General features: G+C 39.8%; 1 protein-coding gene across 5 annotated transcripts; it reads left to right on the top strand.

The window, feature by feature from the left end:
- The first annotated feature begins 3,011 nt into the window (after nt 1-3,011).
- LOC146578846 (low affinity immunoglobulin gamma Fc region receptor II-like) lies at nt 3,012-9,352 on the top strand. 5 transcript variants are annotated; one of them, XR_014891504.1, is made up of 8 exons: nt 3,012-3,100; nt 4,381-4,416; nt 4,539-4,802; nt 4,882-5,127; nt 5,214-5,405; nt 5,520-5,608; nt 7,746-7,830; nt 9,128-9,352. XR_014891504.1 is itself a non-coding variant. In XM_085268932.1 (8 exons), the coding sequence occupies exons 1-7, from the start codon at nt 3,070-3,072 to the stop codon at nt 7,776-7,778; spliced, it is 729 nt and encodes a 242-aa protein (XP_085125058.1). In that variant the 5' UTR covers nt 3,012-3,069; the 3' UTR covers nt 7,779-7,810; nt 9,128-9,352. The 5 variants fall into 5 exon arrangements, 4 of the variants coding, with proteins under 4 accessions (XP_085125058.1, XP_085125054.1, XP_085125056.1 ...); XM_085268932.1 differs by having other exon boundaries at nt 5,376-5,405; nt 7,746-7,810; XM_085268928.1 differs by having other exon boundaries at nt 7,746-7,810.
- Nucleotides 9,353-22,562: the final 13,210 nt, after the last annotated feature.

Genomic DNA, 22,562 nt, shown 5'->3' with positions numbered 1-22,562 from the left:
ATACTTTATTCCCTCGGGATGAATAAAGTATTCTGATTCTGATACTTGCTGCCATGTGATTCGCTGATTGAATATTTCTAGTAACAAGCAGCTGAAGGGGTGTACCTATTAAACCCGATTTACCAGTAAAGTGATACCCAGCAAAGTGGCCAGTAAGAGTGACTTAAATGTACATCACTGCTAATTTGGATGCTAGCAATTTTCTGAAACTAAACCAGACCTGGTAGAGCAGAGTTAACTGATAATAGTAAAGGTCGATGGTTCGATTCCAGTCTGCATGCCAAATAGGCCAAAGCCAAAAAAGGGCTTTGAGTGCTCAGAGCAGAAAAGCAATCTACCCATTTCCCAATGTGTTCCACGATACCTGCCTAGACCCCACAACAAGATGCGGTGCCTCCACTAAGGCAAAAATCAACAATAACCTATAAGATCAAGTTATAAAACACAAAACCACCGAGTAAATGAGATATTAAAGAAAAACAAATACATTAAGATACAACTCCTTTGAGGAACATGATTAAAATATAATAAACAGTTAACACTAAAACACCATAAAAACAAACAACCAGTCAATGCCAGACAACAAAACAGCAGCAGTGCGTAGGCCTGTAACAAAAGAAAGAAAGCAGTTATCCAGGGTCCATCCTACTATAAGCCAAACTGTAGATAATCCATGAGGATCCTACTTAACACCCTTTAATAGTTACACAGCTTAAGCAACTGCCAGGGGAAATTAATCTGAACTGTGACACTTAAAAACAGCCTGTGAGCTTCGCCACCTTCACCTGAAAAGAGTGCAAGTTGCCAGGGATCAGGAGTAGGCCATAGCTGTTCCTTATAACCAGCCTCTGGTTACCAGCTAATGGAGGGGTCAATGTTTATGCTGCATTCATACACACCATGTATGAACCAACATCTACCAATCTAGCCCACTACACCAAGGAATATAATGTAAATGACTGGGCTTTTTTGTTTGCTAACTAAGTCTTTGTTGATAAACTCTACAGAGCAAGTCACTGTTCTGTGTTATAAGCTATTTTTTTTTAAATTTGTTCTTGCTCTCAGGACACAAGAAACTCCCCTTCAGAGAATGGCTTGCTGGTCTTTGCTAATTCGAATGCCAGCAAATAACTTTCTTTCATGCTTGATTATTGGATGGTAGTTTGTCAGATAAATGTGTTATGCTGAGCCTGCAAACTATCTCTGAGCGGTAGTCGTCCATTCTTGTGTTGACTGGTTAATAATTAGCATGCTTGGTGGAAAAGTGACAGCTGATGTTGTATTCTTCTAAATCCACAATGATTTCTTGGCAAATAAGATATACAGCCTATGGCTGAGCTTCTGTGAAAAAGTATTTAGTTGTCCATTCTTTGTTAATTAAAAACTTGTAACTCACTGTCAACTTTTCTTTTATTTGGCTCACTCATTGTGGCAGATATGCAGATTGCAGTATGTGGTACAGTTTTCAGTATTCACAGCTCAAATGCATACCTAATTTCAGTAACCTCTTACTGCATCCCCCATGACTTCACAGCATGAGACACGGATGAGACACACCAATCTTTGGCAGGCCAGAATAAAAAGACCAATGGGCAGGAAGTGGCCCACGGGCTGCAGTTTGCCCACCCCTGTATTAGAACCAGCTTGACTACTGTTTTTGCCAATCTGAGCTACAGAAGCTTATCTGTTGGATCAGACCTTACAGGCCAGCCTTCACTCCCCTCACTCATTAGTGAGCCTTGATAAACATGTCGCTGATTCATCACTGTTGCTTCTTGGGCCACTTTTGATATACTGACCTCTACAGACTGACTCCACAAAGAAAGAAAGAGTATGACACACAAATGTACTCTTTCTTGTCTGGAAAAGCAGCAGTGGGCCCTGACCTGATCCTTTAAGTGTGTAAAACACAGACCACATGGGCACAAAAGGAGCATCTCTGAGTGCAGCTCTAAACATCATGAACCAACTGCTGTCTGTGTGCTATCATGGATCTGATGAAGGATTTTAAGACTCTCCTTCACCCTTTTCCAGATTTTCACACCTCTGACCATGTGAAAATTACACATTTGCATAACTTAACTTAACAATTACAAATAAAGATATCAGTGTAAGAGGAAAGGTCACCCTAACATGATCTGGAAATTAATTTGGTTGCAATATCAAGGCAGGAGAAAAATCTTTTCACTTCTTCCTTACTGAAGGTGAAAGCTGCTCTGTTTTGATTCTCACCTCTCCACCTGATCTAAAAACAGACTCAATGTAATGCATGTGAATCAGCACAGGAAATATAAAACTGTCATTAAAATTACCTTTGATTTGAGATGATGTTCCTGTGGAAAGGTGAATAAGAAAATTGCCTCTCATCCTTGTTAAACTGATGATGTTTTTGAGCTTCTCCACCTCATAGCTGCAGATCACCCACAAGCATGTGCAAAGATTCACTGAACCTCATCAATCTCTTTACATGCCTTTCTTACATAAGAAACATTACTCATGGCTATATATCTGTAAAAGACCAATTCAAAGACAATTACTGGCATGCAGCACTGAAAACGAGAGGACTTACTCTCAAAATATATCATCCAACCTTCCCGTTGGTCTCTGGTTGAAGGTCTTCAGTCACTGTAAATTTTGCAAAGATGCAGATGAGGCAGAGACGCAGGCACTGATGTGCATTCAAAACTGTTCCCAAGCAGCCTCCATTATATTTTTTTATGTGTGCAACTTATTAGGGAGGTGAGATGCAAATGCTGAGAGATAAGCAGCATAACACAGTTGGGAAACTAAGAAAAATCAAATAAGAAAAAAAAACAGCTCTGAGAAATTTCTTTGACATTTACACAACCTACAATACTCACACATTCTTTTGTGCATGACCACTAGAGGGCTACTTTTATCACTTACTTTCATCCTGTTGTCTTGTTCAATGATTCAGTTATTGAAAAAAAAAAATTCAACTACCTATAACCCCCCCCCCCCAAAAAAAAAAAAAAAAATCAGGGCGGGGATTAATTTTTTCGTGTCCTCAGACTATAAATAAAAAAGCTCACATCACTGAGAGGAACGATGAGGGAAACGTCTCTGCGATGTCTGCTTAGTAAGTAAAACATATCTTTAAGTTGCCTAAAGTTTATTTTTACAGACTTTTTAGTCACTGATTGACGATGAAGATGAAAGAAACTAACGTGAATATCAGGTTAAACTGAATTAAAAACTGTTTTAATACACAGGCCTTAACCCCAGACCTGTACAAAAAAACAGGCTGTGAAAAACTTCAGTAATTTGGTGTGTTTTTTAAAGAACTGTACAGTGAATATATATTTATTTTTATTTTATTTTACTGTTGCAAAATGTATAATTCATTTATAATAGGAAATCTTAGTAATTCTGTACTCATTGCTTTCTAAAATAAACAAAGGCATACTGCATTTGACCAACAGTTACTAAAACAGAACTCTGAGAAAATCCACATTTCCGTATTTATGGATGTTTTTAAATGTTCAGAAGAAAGATAAACACGTTATTCACGTGCCTGACCGCTAGAGGTCGCTTAATTTCAAAACATACAGTTGGTCATGAAATCTGCTCAGTAAGTAAAAGACGTCTTTAAGTTACCTAAAGTTTATTTTTATTGTGTTTTTGGTTGCTGATTGATGATGGATGAAAGAAAATGACATGAACAACAAGTGAAATAGAATTAAAAGCAAGTTTAAAACACAAAGAAGATGCATTTCAGCTGTATAAAGGAAGTTTGAGCATCTTAACGCCAGAAAACAGGTTGTGAAAACCTTTAGTTTCTCAGGCAATTTAGTGATTTTGAAATAAGAACTGTAAATGATAAATATTGCCTGTTTATTAAAATTCCATAAATTCCTCCCTCCCAAGATTAAGATAACAGTGTTTCAATTCGAATGGATGAATGATAATGATGAGTGTTTCAATTTCAATGCGAATTTGCATAATTAAGATTAAGGAACTGACCTCCCAGCCCATTGTTCCTTCATTGTTTCAGTCATTATGCAAATGTACTGTTTATAAGATCGGGGAAACCTGCAGTCAGCTGAGACTGAAGACGTCACTTGGATGAGTGACGAAACGTTTGTCCCACAAAATGCTACGTCCAGATGAACAGAATCAACTTTTGGAGTTTTATGTAGTTTATTTCTGTCAGTGTTTTGTGGGTGTGATTCATGTCTGTCTGCAGAAGCATAAATCAGACTTTAGAGGAACATTTTACTCAACACTAACACCACAGAATCTCTTCTCTTTATCGGACACAGAAGTATTGAATAAAATATGACTTATCACTTGATTGTTTGACTGATTAATGAAGAATTGATGTGTTTGTGAAAGCTCAAACCAACTTTTTCTCTTTAGTTCTGATCTCACTGCTGAGCTGCACAACAAACCAAGGTCAGTAACCTTCTCCTGTCCCAGTTTAAACCTGATAAATGCTCAGTGATATGACCTGTTTGGGTTCATGTTTCAGAGTATAAAGTAAAAAGATCATCAGTTTTTCATTGTAACCCTCACAGCTCGTCTGACTGTGAGTCCCAGCAGCTCTCAGTTCTTTATTAGAGACTTTGTGTCTCTGAGCTGTGAGGAGGACGACAGCTCTGCTGGATGGACTCTGAGGAGAAACACAAGCAAACAACAGAGGACTCAGTGTGGAGATGGGTGGGGAGAAGCAGCTGGTTCTTCCTGTAACATCAGCTACATTTACACATCAGACAGTGGAGTTTACTGGTGTGAGTCCAGAGAGGGTCCCATCAGTAACATGGTTAACCTGACAGTCACTGGTAAGCTGAGTGTGTGGAGTTAGTGTTGATGAAGCTGTGTGTAAATGGATGAAATGCTGTAGTTTGTCTCTGTGTTGAGGTGGATCAGTGATCCTGCAGAGTCCTGTCCTCCCTGTGATGGAGGGAGATGACGTCACTCTGCTCTGTAAAACAAAGACCACTCCCTCCAACCTCCCAGCTGCTTTCTATAAAGATGGCTCCCTCATCAGGAAGCAGCCTACAGGTCACATGACCATCCAGCATGTTTCCAGGTCTGATGAAGGCCTCTACAAGTGTGACATCAGCGGTCATGGAGAGTCTCCATCCAGCTGGATCACTGTCACAGGTGACACACTCACCTGTCTGTGTTTCTGCAGCTTTCAACATTCACAATGTGACGACAACTTAATGACTGTGTTTGCTTTGTTTTAGAGAAACACACCACCACACCTCCACCTACATCAGCCTCCATTAATACAACCACACCTCCACCTACATCCACACCTCCTCCATCACTGTCCTCCACTGCTCTCTCTGTGTTGTCATTTCTTAAATCGATCTGTGGGTTCTTACTGGTGTTACTGGTTCTGTTAGGGAGACCGTGTGTTCACAGGAAGTTTGAAGGTGAGACTCAGACTTTCTATTTCATGGTAAATTATTTTGATGTGATGTTCACTAATATTTTTCTCAGAGTATGAAAGAGTAAATTATTTTGCTGTTCATTCTGACTGATTTCAGCTGATGGGGGAGAAGTTGGAGATAATGACATCACATACAGAGAGAGAAAATCTCAAATCATTGGCAACAGCCAATCAGAGGAAGCAGAGGTAGTGTTTAATATACTGTGTCGAGCGTTTTTTAGTTTTTACTTTTCACCAGCAGGACGCTCCTAATAAAGTTAAACAGTTACACAGTGAATTAGCGTTTATTATTATATTTACAAAATAACAACGTTTTTATCTTCGTCGTAACATTTTATTTTGTTGTATTTATCCGCAACACCTTAGGCTGGTCCATGAAAATATTGTCTGACATTAAACTGAACCGTGGCGCAAAAAAGCCTGGGGACTGCTGCTGCAGGTCCTTCTATTTAGCTTATTCTTGTCAGGGCCATTGCAGGGCTGGAGCCTATCCCTGCTACCACAGGGCGAGAGGATGCCAGCGTGACATAGGGTTAGCCATTCAAGGTTACATTCACTCCTTGGCAAGTTAGAATTGCCCTTAATAATAACTTAATAACTGCATGCCTCTGGACTGTGAGAGGAAGCCGGAGTACCCGAGCTGTATCTCAATTCATCGCATTCCTCGAAGAACCCAGCCTTCATGGTCGACGTGGGTAAGGTCCTCCAAAGACCGAGAAGGCCAGAAATGCGAGGCTGTGAAGTGGGACGGTGTAGCCTTCAGATTTGCGTCACCAGTTGTCTCACCAGTTACCGCGCTATGATTTCTGAGATATGGTAGGCCACGAAGAATAGAAGACCATCTTTCAAATCAGGGGAAATGAAGGACGCATTTGTCGGCCCCGTTTGGAGCAGTCTTAGAATTGGGACAGCCTTCGTCGTCTGGCTGTGACGTAATTGGCCTTCAAATGTGGCCTCCGAAGGATGCAGCTCCTGAATGAAAACGCTATCTGCTTTTTGCACAAAATTATCAAATTTGCAGCTTCAGTTAAGTTAAGTAGGATGGTTTGTCAGAACACCTGTTGTAGGTGTGAAAGAGTGTTTAGTTGTCTGTCTCTTTGTTAGTCCTGTGATGGACTGGTAACCTTTCTGCTGTGTATCTCAGCTGGAATAGACTCCAGACTTTGTGCTTCCATAAGATGGATCAGTGATTCAGAAAATGGATGATTTCTTTCAATGATACCATTTTACGGAACTTATTTAAAGACTAGAATTGAACTCACTGTAGGTGTTCTGAGTTTGTAGGTGACCGTTAATGAATGCTGCTCTTTGCATGTGTTTTTCAGCCTGTGGTTAGTCTGTTAACAGAAACAACAGCTCTGTGGTCGTCATGTTTCCCCTGTCAGATAAAAATACTTCAGCTCCTCAGGTTGTACTGCAGGACTGTTAATGTCACATGTATTTCACTGGTATGATTGTAATTATTTTGTAGTTTGCATGACATCCTGGTCCAGTGAGTCTGTGAGGACCCCTGATTCAGCGGTTCTGTGTTCCACACGTACAAACATTATATTTGTATTTATGAGTAAATCTGTTTTATGCTTGTGATAGCCTAGCTCTGTATTTGTCAAAGTGTGTGGCATAGTTCTGAGTTGGGGCGCAAGTTACCTGGCAGAAGATTCATGCAGAACTAATGTTTAACATTGGAATCACTTTTACAATGGAACAAAGAAATTTGCAGCAGTTACTTTAATAATATGCACGTCCGCTGAAAAACTGCAGCCGTGTGTGCAAGGGGACAGCCACAATGAAGAAGAAGTGTACTGCAAAGTGCGAACATGTGGTCGGGTCTGTCGTGCTAGGACTAAGACTAGGACTGAACTTTATTTTTCAATATTTGACAATATCTAAAAAAAAGTTGCAGCTTTTCTGTCATTGTTTTGTTTGGATGGGGCGTGAATAAATGTCTTCCTGCTATTTGGTAAAAGATGTAAAAAGTTTGAGAACCAGTGGCCTAGATGAAAAAGATTGTGAGTATGAGAGGCCACAGTATCTCACATAGAGTTGTTATGCCTGTGATCAGGATATATTTATGCAAGACGGATGTCATGAAGACGTCATAAAATGTGTGTTTTCTTCTCATATTTAAAAACAATAAGCGAACAAATATATCTAGTGGGTTTTTCCCCCCAAAAAAAGAGCTGATCAAATTTTTAGGAATTTTTTTCATTGTGCTACATAGGAATAGTAACTTTTATCTTTTTACACACATCCTGTTCAATAGCATCACTTCTATAACATCTAGTATTTGCAGTGATTCCTCTCTGTGTGTTTTGTTGTGCAGAGAGTGATCCCGTTCCTGTCCACTCAGCCCTGAGAACAGAAGACATCAGTTATGGACAAACAACTGTAAGAACAAACACACTCTGGTACAGCTGCTCTTTATTCACTAAAAACAGAGTAATTATTTTTCATTATTATTATTTTCAACATTCAGCAAATTAAAGTCTAGGGTCTTCAGAGACCTGCAGCAAGCTTTCTTCTCCACACTGAACCAGGTCCTAGCTTACTATGCTAGTAATTAACAATTTGGAATAAATCATCAACAGCTGAGTGAGAGAAAAACTAAACTAGAAATCCAAGGTGAACAAGATGATCCCTTAAAAATGTCATATTGATTTTATTGATGATTGATTTTATGTATGAATTTAAACAGTTACATCCTACTGTAATGCTTTACTGTCATAAAGAATTTAGCAATCAGATGTCATGTTTACTGTGTAGGACAAAAATGTTCATTTTTTGCATTTGTTTTTTACTGAAATGAGCTCAGATGATGAGAAACACCAACTCCCTCAAATGCCTTGAAACGTTTGACTGGTACTCTGTAAGATCTGAATTAAAAATGTTACATAAGTCAAGAATAGATTTAGAAAAACGTGTCCCAAGAATGAAAGTAAAAGTAGATCTTATGACTCATATCTGATTTTACCTGACTTTATTGCATTACTGATCCTGGTATTCAGGAAGGATATTGTCAGAGAATTTTTAACTTTTATTGTCATGAAATGTAACTGAGTGATATACTGATAAGCAGAGACGCGTTACTGCCACGTATCCACGTATTCCACGTATCCTCTGCATAGATGAGGCCCTCATCTATTTAATGTGATGCAGTTTGTCTCTTTTCTTTAATGAAAGTGAGCTTCCAGAAATTATTAAGTTGTTCTTCTTGGCCTCTTTTTATAAATAGACCAATATTATATACAATACCATAGAATGTGACAGATCTGACAGACTCAGTAGATCAAATTGTAAAAATGACTTTTATTAAGATAAAATCACATCAGCAGCAACATCCGTCTGTGAAGTGTAAACAACCTGTAAAATGTGTGAAAATAGGAAGATATGTCCATACTCAGCAGTTAATCTATTTTAGTTTATTTCGTATTTTGTAGTTAAAATTCTTTTGTACAGCCATGTGGACTGTTAATCTGTTAAACTTTAAACTGAACTTACCTAAATGAAGCTTTATCTGGAGTTTGTTTCTTCTGTCACAGTTTAATGTTTCAGAGAGATGATGTCTCAGCGTCACTGTCTGAACACTCAACAACACATTTAAATTTAAATCCTCTCCCCATTCTGTCAGTTTACTTTACATAAACATAACTGAGTTTTCAGAGCTGCTTATCCTTCTCATGTTGAACTGTGTGTGTTTGTGTTTAGACTTTAAGCCAGTGCCCAACGTCGTCTACTTTTCACTGAAGCAGTCCACCGGTCCAACCACTGATGTCCAGCTGCTGGTCTCTAACTGGCCCACGCAGCCCTTGTAATCACTCTCAGTGGTTGTATAAGTCTGTCTGCATATAGTGTAACAAAGCGTAACTAAAATATAAATGTAATGAATTATTTTAATTGTCCTCAATAAAGTTTGCTTTTTGTTACATTTTATTTCTAAGTGTGGCACCTCTGTTGCTTCTATACAGCAGTGAACTGCTTCCTCTGCAGCATCAGTAAACTTTGCGCTCATGTGTCGTTCCTGTCGTGTGGTTCTGTGGGTTTCACAAGTAGTGCTGATGGAAAATTTGAACTGTGTTTCTAACTGGTACACACCTCTATTCAGAGCAGATAACAAAGAACAGACAAACAGCTAAACCTCAACCACAGACTAAAAACAGCAGGAACATCATCGAGTGGCTGAAAAGATTCAGAACACAGTGTGTGTGTGTGTGCGTGCGTGTGTGTGTGTGTGTGTGTGTGTGTGTGTGTGTTTGTGTTTGTGTTTGTTTGAAGAGTTTCAATTCAAGGAAATCAAATCTGTAAGAATTTTCTCCCTGGCTAGCTTGGTGTTAGCATGCTCTTTGTGCAGATGTTTGCACAGTTAAAGCCGCAATGTGATTTTTTTTCTGTCCTTGATGCAGTTTACACTTTACCATCACATTCTCAGCCTCTCATGCTACAAAAATAAGAGGAATATCTCCACTCATCCAAAGTTGTGGACCTCACCACCAATTTCCTCCTCCGTGCACACAAACTTCAGCTGCTTGTAGCAGGAAGGAAAACACATCTGATATGTATTTAATCCGTCCATTGTGCAGATATTTAAAGAGCCTTTGTAATGCAAGTAGCGACAAAATTGTAATATTATTACAGAATTTTGTACAGTAGTGTGTTGTATTACTACATTATGCTAATGTAAATGTGTTATTTTGGAAAGCATTACACACAACAGTAAACCAGTTACATCAGGAGGTGTCCTGGTAACAGTCAGTGCTGCAGGGGGTTTCATTTGTTGTAATACCAAACGTGACCACTTGTACCTAAAACTACACAATTTGTGTAAAAGAAGTAAAGTAGCCAAAGTGCAGATGATAGTTTAGGTGTTGATTTGGATTTTACATTTGGAACCACACATCTGTGTGTGTGTGTGTGTGTGTGTGTGTGTGTGTGTGTGTGTGTGTGTGTGTGTGTGTGTGTGCTTTAAAGCTTTGTGATGAAAATTGCTCTTCTAATGACCGTCCCAAGGCAAAACCATGGTCTGGTGCTGCCACCTACTGACACTGAAGTGCACCAGCAAACCCTCCAGCACTGTCAAGATGACAGAGTCCAAAGTGCACAGCATGTGAGACCAGAGAAGTTTGGGGATGCATGCTCAGGGTGCTGTGATGGCTTTAAGGTAAAATAAATAAATCTGTGTCCTCCAAAGTTTCCAGACACTGAATGCTTGCTGTATTTAAATTTAAAAAAATGTGCTATTTCCTGTGTTTTAATGAATCAAATATCACATTTCCTTCACTGTCTAATTGCCCTTGAACCTGGACTTCATGTGTATCACTGAGACTTGGCTTAACCCTGGTGAGTCCAGTATTTTATCAGAACTTTTACCAGCGGGTTGTTCCTTTTTAACACACCGAGGGAGAGGAGGAGGTGCGGCAGGTGAATTTTAAAAATGATTTTAAATGTAAAGAGTTATTTTTGATGTCTTAATCTTCCAGCTCTGATCTGACGTGTTTTGAAGTCAATCACTCCAACTCAGTGCTCTTTGCTGTTATTTATCATCCTCCAAAATACAATGAGAATTTTGTAAATGACTTTTCAGAATTTCTAGCTGGGATAATGTTCTTATTATGGGAGATTTTAATATCCATGTCTGCTGCACTGACAAAGGAGGAGAAGTTTTATTGACTCTTTTAATCTGGTCTAGTCCATACCTGGTCCTACACATGAACATGGTCACACACTAGGCCTGGTCTTGTCACAGAGTCTACCTGTGCCTAATGTGGAAGCTGTCGGATCATTAACCCTTCTACTGCTGCCCCGTTCTCCTCTGCTTTTAGCCAGCTGTCTGTCCCCACTGTTTTCAGCTGGGAGTTGTTCTGAGAGTGATATATAAATTGCTTCCTTGCTTGCCCCATGGCCAAGTAGATGAAATCACAATGGTTGTACTTATCTTTGATGAAGATGAGAAAGCGCACTGGGCAGAGGTAGAGAATTTATTCTCGGGAGGGGCCGTGCTGACACCTACTGCTTTCTGGCAGGAAGCACCATGCCCCTCCTGTGTTTTAAACAGTGTTGGGGAGTAACGGAATACATGTACCGCCGTTACGTATTTAAAATACAAAATATGAGTAACTGTATTCCGTTACAGTTACCGTTTAAAAAGGTGGTATTCAGAATACAGTTACTTTGTTGAAATAAATGGATTACACTGCGGTACTTTCCTGTTTCATATTGTCGCGGGTCAGGACTGTTTGGGTTTTGTTTGACAGCTACGTTCTGTTGTTCCAGGCGGCAGCATTACGGTTGCCATGGTTACAGGGTGACGCTCTCTCTCTCTGTGTTTCCTGGGTGAGAGAGCGCCTTTTTGTTGTTGTTGTGCTAAGCTAACAGGCAGAATGCTACAAGCATAGCTCTAAAGAATGTAGCATCATGGGCAGTGTAGTCCGTGTTGCAGGGAGAATGGACTGCCATACACATTATGGGTCTGTGAGCGCGTGGAGGGAGAAAAAGGGGAGTGGAAAGGTACGAGTTGTCGTTGAGGAAAAACGGGAGCTGGAAGCATGTAAATATAATAATAACCACTGCAGCCAAGAAGAGTGCCTGACGAGCCCAGTTGTAAGTAAGCTATTAAGACTCGACTGTACACCGTGTTCGTGTTTTCCTCCGAAACAATAAGTTCCGTTGGAGCAGTCTTTCAACGCCTCTCTCTGTCTCTCGCAAGAAAAGTTGACCCACACAACAAAGTAAAGCTATTTTTCAGCTACGAGCCGACAGGGACCCCGCCGTATTAGTCAGAGGTCCCTTTACTATAGTTTGGAGTCAGTAACAGTAATATATCACAGCAATAGTACATTCAGGTTGTTGTAAAAAGCATGATAATATATTAAGTGATCCAAAGTATTCAGAATACGTTACTGTCATTGAGTAACGTAACGGAATACGTTACAGAATACATTTTGGGGCATGTATTCTGTATTCTGTAATGGAATACATTTTAAAAGTAACCTTCCCAACACTGCTTGTAACCTATATCACCAATTATGTTATGGAAAATGACGCATTAACTACTACAAAACTCTGACCTTTGTGGGAATGCTTGGAGCAGACTAACATGTGAGCTGGAGTTTTCTGGGACGTTATATTTTGTTTTTGAATGGCTGCAATCCAGGCCATCCGTCGCCTCTTTTTACTTCGGAAACATGGCTCGAACAATTTCTCTTCAACGACGTAATCCAATAACAACCGATCTCTTTACCCGTCAGCTTCCCGTGGCTGTCATGAGACCGGCTATTGCAGTTAATAATGCAACAAAAATTAAATTGCTTTATACATGACACAATAAGATTACTTACACAACTTCGACATAAGTACTATGAACACCAGGAAAAAAAACAGGTAGTTTACTAGCAAGGCAAGTTAAAGAAGTTGCAGCATCAAGACTGATTACAGAAATAAGAACTAGTGCAGGGCAATTAACAACTGACCCAAAGAGAATTAATGATGTATTCCGAGAATATTATAAAGCACTTTACTCTTCAGACTTAAAAAAAGATCCAGACATAATCGAAAGTTTTTTCGATGCTATTCCATCTAGAACACAAACTACTGTTAGAAGAACCAATAACATTAAGGGAGATAAATCAGGCTATTCAAAGTATGCAGTGCTCAAAAAGCCCCGGTCCAGATGGGTATAGTGCTGAATTCTATAAGACCTTTAGCGAACAGATTTCACCCGTTCTTTTGGAGGTATATAACGAAGCTCTAACTAAAGGATGCTTACCTTCAACCATGTATGATAGCACTATCTCTCTAATCCACAAGCCTGGAAAGGATCCTTTGGAACCTTATTCATACAGACCAATAAGTCTATTGAACGTAGATAATAAAATATTGGCAAGCATTCTGGCTATGCGATTAGAGATAGTTCTCCCAACAGTTGTGTCGGGGGACCAAACTGGATTTGTAAAAAATAGACAGTTATCTTTTAATATTAGAAGGCTATTCAATATTATATATACACATGATACTTATGATCAATCTGAAATACTACTCTCATTAGATGCAGAGAAGGCCTTTGACAGGGTTGAGTGGGATTTCCTCTTCTCGACCCTGTCAAAGTATGGCATAGGCCCTAATTATATCTCCTTTGTTAAGCTGCTTTACACAAAACCTCAGGCCTCGGTTAACACAAATAATATAACTTCTAGTCCTTTCCTCCTCCACTGCTCTACAAGACAAGGGTACCCTTTGTCCCCATTGCTATTTGCACTTGTCATAGAACCTCTCGTCATTCAATTACGCTCTACAAAAAATTACAAAGGAATAAGGAGATGTGATGTAGAACATAAGGTGTCTCTCTTTGCAGATGATTTGTTGCTATATATCACTGACCCTACTAAATCATTGCCAAAAATTATGACAGTTCTAACTGAATTTGGGAAAATTTCTGGATACAAAATCAACTTAACAAAAAGCATATTGTTTCCTATTACTTCGTTAGAAAAATTAGATAGCGCTACATTGATTTTGTTTCTTTTTACCATATAAAATACCCGTGTAACCCGTGAATTCTCTGGCCTTTTCAAACATAATTTTATTAATTTATACCATCAAACTTAACAGAACTTGGAAAGACTGTCTAAACTGCCCATCTCGCTTGCTGGCCGAATAAATATCATTAGGATGAGCACAAGCATACGTTCCTACCCTCATTCCTTCAAATACAAATACTCAGCACTCTCCCAATGTGGTGACAAACAGAAATGAGCACTATACACCTATTCATACTCCCCAGACATATTCTATACTCCCAGGTCCAGGTTTCACCACCCCCACGGGGGCAATCAACTGCCAGACACAAGAGATGTTACCCCTTTCCCTGCCGTGGGGGCAAGCAGACCACCCCCGGCCTGGCAGTCGCGGGGGAGGCCCAGTGTCACAGATCCTGACCAACTCCTCCCAGCCACCCTGCCCCGATGGTGAATAGAGAATGGGGGTGTGAAAACCGCATACCTCACTTCGCCCTCTCATATGTCGTGTTACTGCGTCCTGTTCTAAAGTGCATTTAAAACACAGGAGGGTCATGGTGCATCCTGCCAGAGAGCAGTAGGTGTCAGCACTTCCCGAGAACCCTCAATGTCTATATGCATTTAAAATTAAGAGGTGCACACCCACCCCAGAGGTTAGGTTGGATATACAAACCATACTCTGGACGCCATATATCGTGCCCACTCCCAAAGCCCTATATGTATGTGTTATGAGACTATAAGTAATGTGGATGTCTAGGTTGCGGAATAAAATTGAGGTACAGGTCGCAAGAAGAGGACAGTCCCCTGCACACTGGTGACACACCTGCACCCCAAGGCCCTGTGTGGGTGGGTGAGATGGAACGGGAACAGGGAGGCCAGGGTGGCCCACACAACCCCACCGCAAAGGAAACTACACCCACCCCATCATCCAATCATCTACCACACCACATAAGACAGTAGACACCCAGGTTGAGTTCATTCTCCATCTCTCCTGCAGGGTGGACTCTTGTGGATCCGAGACCTCCTGTAAGGATGTGACAAACTCCATGCCGGTCGAAGCGACACCTATTTCCACCAGCGCATCAGAGGTCCCCCACACCAGGGCAGGGCCCCAATGCATGCACCCACCCACCCACAACCCTGGCGACACACCAGCCAGGGCCCAAGCCCCCAGGACCTAGACAGATCCCTAGCCCAGAGGCGGAGCCCCCCAGACAGTGTGAGCAGTTGTTAGTAGATGTCCTGTGTACTCTATGTAGTATTTTGTATTGTATTAATTGCAGACTGGGATTTCTTATCATTTGAAAGGGTTTTAAGCATATCTGACTGAAAAGTCTGCTTCCCACTTTGCAATAGGAAGGGATATTGATTCATCTATTTTAGAGAGTGTTTTGTATATTTTAGACAATGATTTGGGCAGATTAAGAGTAAAACATTGTACCACACTTGGTAGTGTTTGTAATTCAATTTGACTGGGTTTATCTTATTATTTTTTTACTATGGATTTAATTTGTTGATATTCTAAAAATCTTTTCTTGTTGATCCCATGTTGTATAACTAGTCTGTCAAACGGAATAAAGTCTGTTCCTTCTAAATTCCTTCTTCCAAGTATTTAATTTCTTTGCAACTCCAATCTGGGAAGTTAATCAGAATCAGAAATACTTTATTAATCCCGAAAGAAATTATAGGTTACAGCAGGCAGCACGCTAATGGCGCATGCACACTTACGAAGGAACCCTCTGACCAAACATACTTTACACAAACATCACATTGAGGAGATATGTCAGAGAGAGTCCGATTAGCAAGAACCCTGTTTTCATGGTTCCGAAAAGGTAGATGTCTTCAGTGTCCTCGATCGACAGTCCTGGCACATGACCCTCCAGTTATGCCACCCGCCCATCGTGTATCTGGCAGGGAACGTCCCTCCAGGACACTCAGGCTTACCTGAGCCCAGGCTTGTCATTGTCAATTGCATTCAGGGACCAGCTGATCAAATCCATAATTCCTCTTTTAGGTTTTAGAGAACAGACTGTGAGAGAGTGTTCCAAGGAAAAGTAATACAAAAAACATGAGACTAGACAAGGGCACAAGAGGCTAAGCAGGGAAGCTACGGGAGAGGAGGAGAGGAGAAAAGTGCAACCGCCTTCATCAAGAGCAAGAGATAAAATGAACTATGTATAATTAGGGGTAGAAGTTACTAATTAGTGGGATGTGAGTGTGCATTAATCTGTCAGAATGATAAACTGGAGCTCTCACCCTAAATACAGACTGAGGGGATCAGACCAAAGAGGAAGGACATGAAAACAGACCAGGTGGAAGCTGACATCGTAACATCATAAGTCAAAGGTGATGTGTTGTCCTTCAGAGCAGGTAGCCTTGACACTGGTGAAACTTTGTTTTCACAGCTCAGGGTGGAAATTTTATGCCACATCTTTCTGTTTTATTTAGCAAAATAAACATGTCACCTGGTCCTTGCCTGCTTTTGTTTGAGTTCATTCTTTTTTTTATTGTGCAAACAATAGAGTCTGTTTCAAGGTGAAGTGTTCCCAGCTGCTCGCACATGTCAGTCTGCTGTTTTCCTCTAGCTCAGAGTCACAAACTGCAACCACGTGAGGAACAAATTCAACACAGAATCAAGATCAAATATTTAGTTTTTCTCAAGATTGTTTCTAGAAAGAAGTTCCATAGTCATAGCTGAGGAGACACCGGAGCGTCATGAAAGGAAAAGCAATAAGAAACCATCTCACCATCGAACTAGATAGTGAGCATGATGAGTGACACATCATCATGTCATCATGTCAGTCATAATGTATTTTGTAGCAAAAATTTTCTGGCACAACTTCACCTGCTTCCAAGGTGCATGGAGAGGATGAAAGAATTCACAAAGCAGGTTAAAAAAAAAAGAAAATAAAGGGGGGCCGGGGGTCTTTAATGGTAAAAGCACGTTTAAATAAGAAAACAAGATTACATCATCACATAGGAACACATTTGTTAAAAGTTTGGAACTTTTAACAAAGTTTGCTTTTAACTTTCGGTGATAAAAGGATTCAAGTTTGATTTGTTGCTTGTAGCAAAGAAAAACATCACTTTCTCTCAACTCTGTGAAATTTAAAAGAACATTGGCAGTGCGAGGTAACAGCGTCACACTGTGTGATGGAGCGTCAGCGTCACATGGGCGCACACAACCCACTTCCCTGTTCACTCTGTTTGCACTAAGAAAGTTAAAACCACCATTACTGTTCTCCATGAACAAGAGTTTACAGTTACAGAACATACTACACTTTGACTTACCCTTCATTTCTGAGGCGAGCACATGCTTGCCTGATATTTATTTATTTATGTACCGGATTCACAAAATAAGTTGTTGGAATAATGACCAAAAGATTTAAGAAAAGCTAACTTATACAACTGAGTTTTCAGTAGTGATTTAAAAAGAATCAAAGGTCCAGTCAACCTGACAGGCCGATGGAGGCTTTTCCAAAGTTTAGGAGCTAGTGTGAATACAGTAGAAGATTGAAATGGTCTGAAACAGTGGTATGTAGTGCGGGGTTTTATTTAAGCAAAAGGAAGACACTGGCATGCATTCAGATGATCTTTTAGAGGAGCCAGGAGGTGATGAGTATAATCTCGTTGAGGAGGAGTAATGGCAAGTTGTGGAGATCTGGATGAAAGTTAAATAACAGGGTTTGCTGAGACACTTGGATAAACTGATAGGTTCCACTTCCAGGCTTGTTCTGTGATCTGCTACTGCCCAAAAGATTAAAGACCTTCTTCACAATCATCAAACAATGTGGCAGGAAAACCAGACTGAGTGGCATCCAAGGCATTTCATTGGTTATTAATAACAAGTTATGAAAGTAGAGATGCCATTGATGCCTAACATTTATGGAATATTATCTTAACTTGTGTTTAACAACCGAACAATGTTGATTGACAGGGTGAGTGTCACAAAGATACCAGGGGCAAATGTAAAGAAAAACACAAGCATTCATTACCTCTGACACACACACACACACACACACACACACACACACACACACACACACACACACACACACACACACACACACACACACACACAGTGAACATATTTTTTGTATGACTGAAGTGCAGTTTATCTGCCAGGTTTCTCTGCTGTGATTCAAGGTGAAGTGACATAATCTGTATAAAGCTACCATCAAGTTTATGTCTAACCTGTCTCTATAAGAGATGTACATGTGTAAAAGCTGTGATCAATACAACTTTCATGCTTATCTCTGTATCAGAGTCTGGGGCAGAGCAGAGATGCTCTGATTAGAGACGTAAGACTTCACAGACATTACATAACATAAAGAAAACACTTTGTAAACACTTCACAATACAGATGTTTAAATGGACTTTTAATGGGAGTGTAACTGCCTCCCCTTACCTTCACTTCATATGGTACAGATGTGAGAGGTGACACAAAACACTAGTCAGTAGTGTGACGGTGTCAGAGCAGGTTTTAATATTCAGTTCAGTTTTATTATTTAACTTTGACATAAAGTCCACAGTGTCCTATTTTATGATCACATCGATAATTAAGGAACAATAAGTGTAAAACTGTATGCAAGAGTCTGTATCGTGTTACTCATCATGGAAACAAAGACATTACCTAACACGGTGAATCACAGTGATTCATAAAGACCACCAGCAGCCAGCTGACGGACAGCTGTTTCCCAAGATCTGTGAAAGCCATCTGTCCACCCGCCCTTCCCTCTGCTCCTGTGGAAACACCGTCACATAGACCCATTGACCCCCTGCACGTACACTCACATCCTGTTACTGTACTCTAAAGAATGCTGAGCATTTATCTTTTTTTAAGTCTTTTTATTCATTTATTTATCTTTTTCTGCATTTTCTTTTTCACTGAGAGCAACACTGCAATTTTTATTATGTTCTAGCAACATAATGACAAAAAAATAAATCTTCAGTCTTCAATCATGACTCTGACTCTTATGGGATAACCCCATATGAGCAAAGTGGAGAATACCTGAGTGACTCAATACACCTGGTGCCTGATTTCTTGTACATGAATCATAAACAGATGTAAATTCACATATGCAAATCTTTACAAAGAACAATGTCTGGCCAGCACAAATTAAAGAAACTGACATCTGAATATTTACTTTTTCGAAAAACATGATGATATCATGCCTGAATCAAAACAAAATGTCACAAACTCATCAGGGACCATTCTTATATTTTAATGATCATATCTCTGTATGTATGCATGTAACAGTACGCTGCCATGAATGGTAAGTGTATTATTTAAAAAGTTCCAACAAACTATTGAGATTATTTCACTTTATTTTTCTAAAAAGATGAACATCCATCAGTCAAGAATTAGAGAATAGTTGTCAGTAGCAACTGGTGACATGTCTGTCTGTATATCTCTGTCAATCTCTCTCTGGTCACTGTTAACAAGTCATTATGAAAAAACAAACACATAAAAGCTTCTGTCATGGACCCCGTTTTCACTGACTTCCTGCCGAGGTGTGTTCTCTCTCTTTCTCTTTCTCGCCTTCTGTTTGTTTTGATTTTACCACCTGCTGTGGAAAAGGTTAGGTTAGGTGAGTAAAGTGAACCAACATTCAGTACAGAAAAATCCAGGGTTAATCCTGAAGTTACCTGCATAAGACAAAATTCTGCTTCATACTACAGGCCTTTGGTCTTCAGCGTCTTTGTGGAGGACAGTTTATAAACTTCTACCACCTGAGGAGCGAATGCCTCATCATCCTCGCCTCAGAACAGATAGCAGAGATGAGCAAAGCCAAAATTAAACAAACTAAAAGTTCCACAAATGTAATCGTAATTAAAAGAATAAAGGATATGAATAAAACTGTTGGATCATCAGTCTGAGCCAATTCATCTCTTTGGATCAGGAACTAAAAATGCAAAAGAAACAGACTCATCTGTTGACAGTGAGACAGTTTTTAAATTATTATTAACAGTTATCATTATTATCAACAGACAGGTCAAAGGTCAGACGAAAACCACCATTTGTTGAGCATTCTGAAGCTCCTCTGCTGCCACCTACTGGCCCTATGACTGATGTCTTTCTACACAGTGCATACACTCACTGGCCACATTTTTAGGTACACTTTGTTAGTCCTGGATTGAACCGTCTTTTTGCTTTCAGAACTGACATAATCTCTCCTGGCATGGACTCAACAAGGTGCTGGAAATATTACTCAGAGGTCCGTATAGAGATGATAGCATCACACAGCTTCAGCACATTTGATGATGTGGATCTGAAACATCGCTAAAGTGCTGCACTGGATTTTCAAGGTTTGGTGCAAATGTTAGACATGTGTTTATGATAAAAATAAGGCTTTTCACCCCCACGATGTTCTTTTTGTTGAAAGTAACTGTAATAGCTTTATATTCTAATACTTGTTTACTGTTTACTCTTCTGTCAGAGTCCAACTTCAACTGAGAACTGCAGTAGACTCATTTAGTTGTCAGCACTTCAGTGTCACTACACTGGCAGCACAAGACCATGTTTTGGTCAGTAGTTGGTAATTTGTTCGTCTGTTGATGTTATAGCGATTTTCACAATAATAAAAATGTTGCACAAGAACACAAAGTATTTAATTACAAAGGTTTTGTTTAGTTCCCACCATTGTCAAAGTAGAGTTAAAACAATGCTTTTCTCAAACCACAAAAGAACTTAAAATACACTGAGGTCAGTGTAAACAGTGACCGACACCTTAAGTCCAACAGAGGAAAAAAGTTTCACAAACACTCAGGTTAAAATTCACTCAGACTGAGTACTGAGGAGTCCACAAAGCATGAGAAGAAGCTGCTACATGTCTAAATACATTGACTTGCTGCCATGTGATTGGCTGATTAAATATTTCTAATAACATGCAGTTGAAGGGGTGTACCCAATAAAGTGGCCAGTAACATTGACCTAAATGTACATCACTGCAAATTTGAAACCAATCCAGACCTGGTAGAGCAAAGTCAACTGCTAATCGTGGAGGTTGGTGGTTCGATTCCAGTCTGCATGGCAAATATGCCAAAAGGGGCTTTGAATGCTCAGTTGGAGCAGAAAAGCTGATCATCACATGAAACATAGATGAAGAATTTTCTGCAGCATCGACATGCACGTATGTCTGTATGTTCCCTAAGGTGAGTGGGCTGGTCTTAAAGAAACTTTGCATTAACATTATATAGGACACTGTGAGTGGCAGCATCTATTTGACTTATACAAATATCTTATACAGATGCTGTAAACATCTGTGCTTTTCACAGTCTAGTTGAGCAAAGAATGAAATGTTAGATTAAAATGAGTCACACTATAATGTCCATACCATCATATTACAAAGATTGTAGTATAGATGTGTCTGTCTGTGTGCTATAAGTTTTTTAAACATAGATAAAAAGAAGTCGAAATTACACGAGGCAGTTAAAGTCACTCAGAATGATCCTAAAATCAGTGGTTGGAGCTCTTCAGTGTCACTAGATGGCAGCACCAGACCGTGCTTTAAGCTGTTGTTGGTGCTTTTTACTGTCTGTGGATGCTGCTGGAATCAGCTACGTACAGTCAGCTGTAAACTGACCAGTTATTGATTGTATATAATTAAAGTGGCCGGAAAGACCGTGGGGACAGTTTAGGCACAAAACTGATCACATCTACAGACAGATAATTATTTGGGTTTGAACAGATGACACTCATCCTCATACCTATAATAATAAACATGTAGAGCTCAAACCTCTTCCTACCTCTCTGAGAACAAAGTTAAATTCATGTTTTTACTGAGGAGCGTGTAAGCATGGATTGAAGGAAACCAGAGAGACACTGTATAAAATCACTCTAACACAAACTCGAGGCGCTGCTTTGAAAAATGAAGCAAACAAAAAAGCAACAACAAGCGATACAAGAAAACTTCCACACAGACTGCTGCTAAATGCAAGTCTCACTTTTCCACCTGAACCAGTGCTAATCTTAGATTTTCTCTCCTGATTCATTCCAGATTATTCTAAATTATGAATGAATGGTTTACTTCACCTCTTTGATAATAAAAACGTGTCATATGACAGGTCCCAGTGGTATTTGGTATTGCAGAAATTCAAAATAAATAAATATCAGTAGAAGTTACTCTCTTTCAGACACACATGATTCATGTTAGTGTGCATTTGTTATGGCCGCATAATCTGACCCAGATTTTGGCTGAATCGACACCGAGATCATCATCATCACACTGAACGAGGACAGATGTCGTCACTATGTGTCCTGTGCAAGCACAACCACACATAACAACACAGTAACTAAGATGCATCTGAAAGATATCTGTTGATGGAGACGTATTTATTTCAAACAGCATCTAAAGTCTCACATATTTCATTTCCTTGAATCTAAACTTACTGTACACAGACACATACGAGCTTCTCAAGCTTTTGTGTGAAGTTTCCAGCCACTGAGTGATCTTAGTGCTGCTCTCAGTCTGAGGTTGTGGTTTTATTGATATTTGTTGTTTTCTATCTGCTCTGTGGAGACGTGCATGGGTTAGCCACAGCAACTCATGTTTTCCATCAGAGAGCTTCATGAAACCCACAGAACCACACGAGAAGAACAACAAGTCCGACCAAAGTTTATTGATCCTGCA

This window comes from Mchenga conophoros, linkage group LG3 (genome assembly GCF_057382185.1).
Source record: "Mchenga conophoros isolate Kocher_MC1m ecotype Shallow Benthic linkage group LG3, M_conophoros_male_GT1.1, whole genome shotgun sequence".
Taxonomy (NCBI): domain Eukaryota; kingdom Metazoa; phylum Chordata; class Actinopteri; order Cichliformes; family Cichlidae; genus Mchenga; species Mchenga conophoros.
This window is presented reverse-complemented; position numbering and strand designations above follow the sequence as displayed.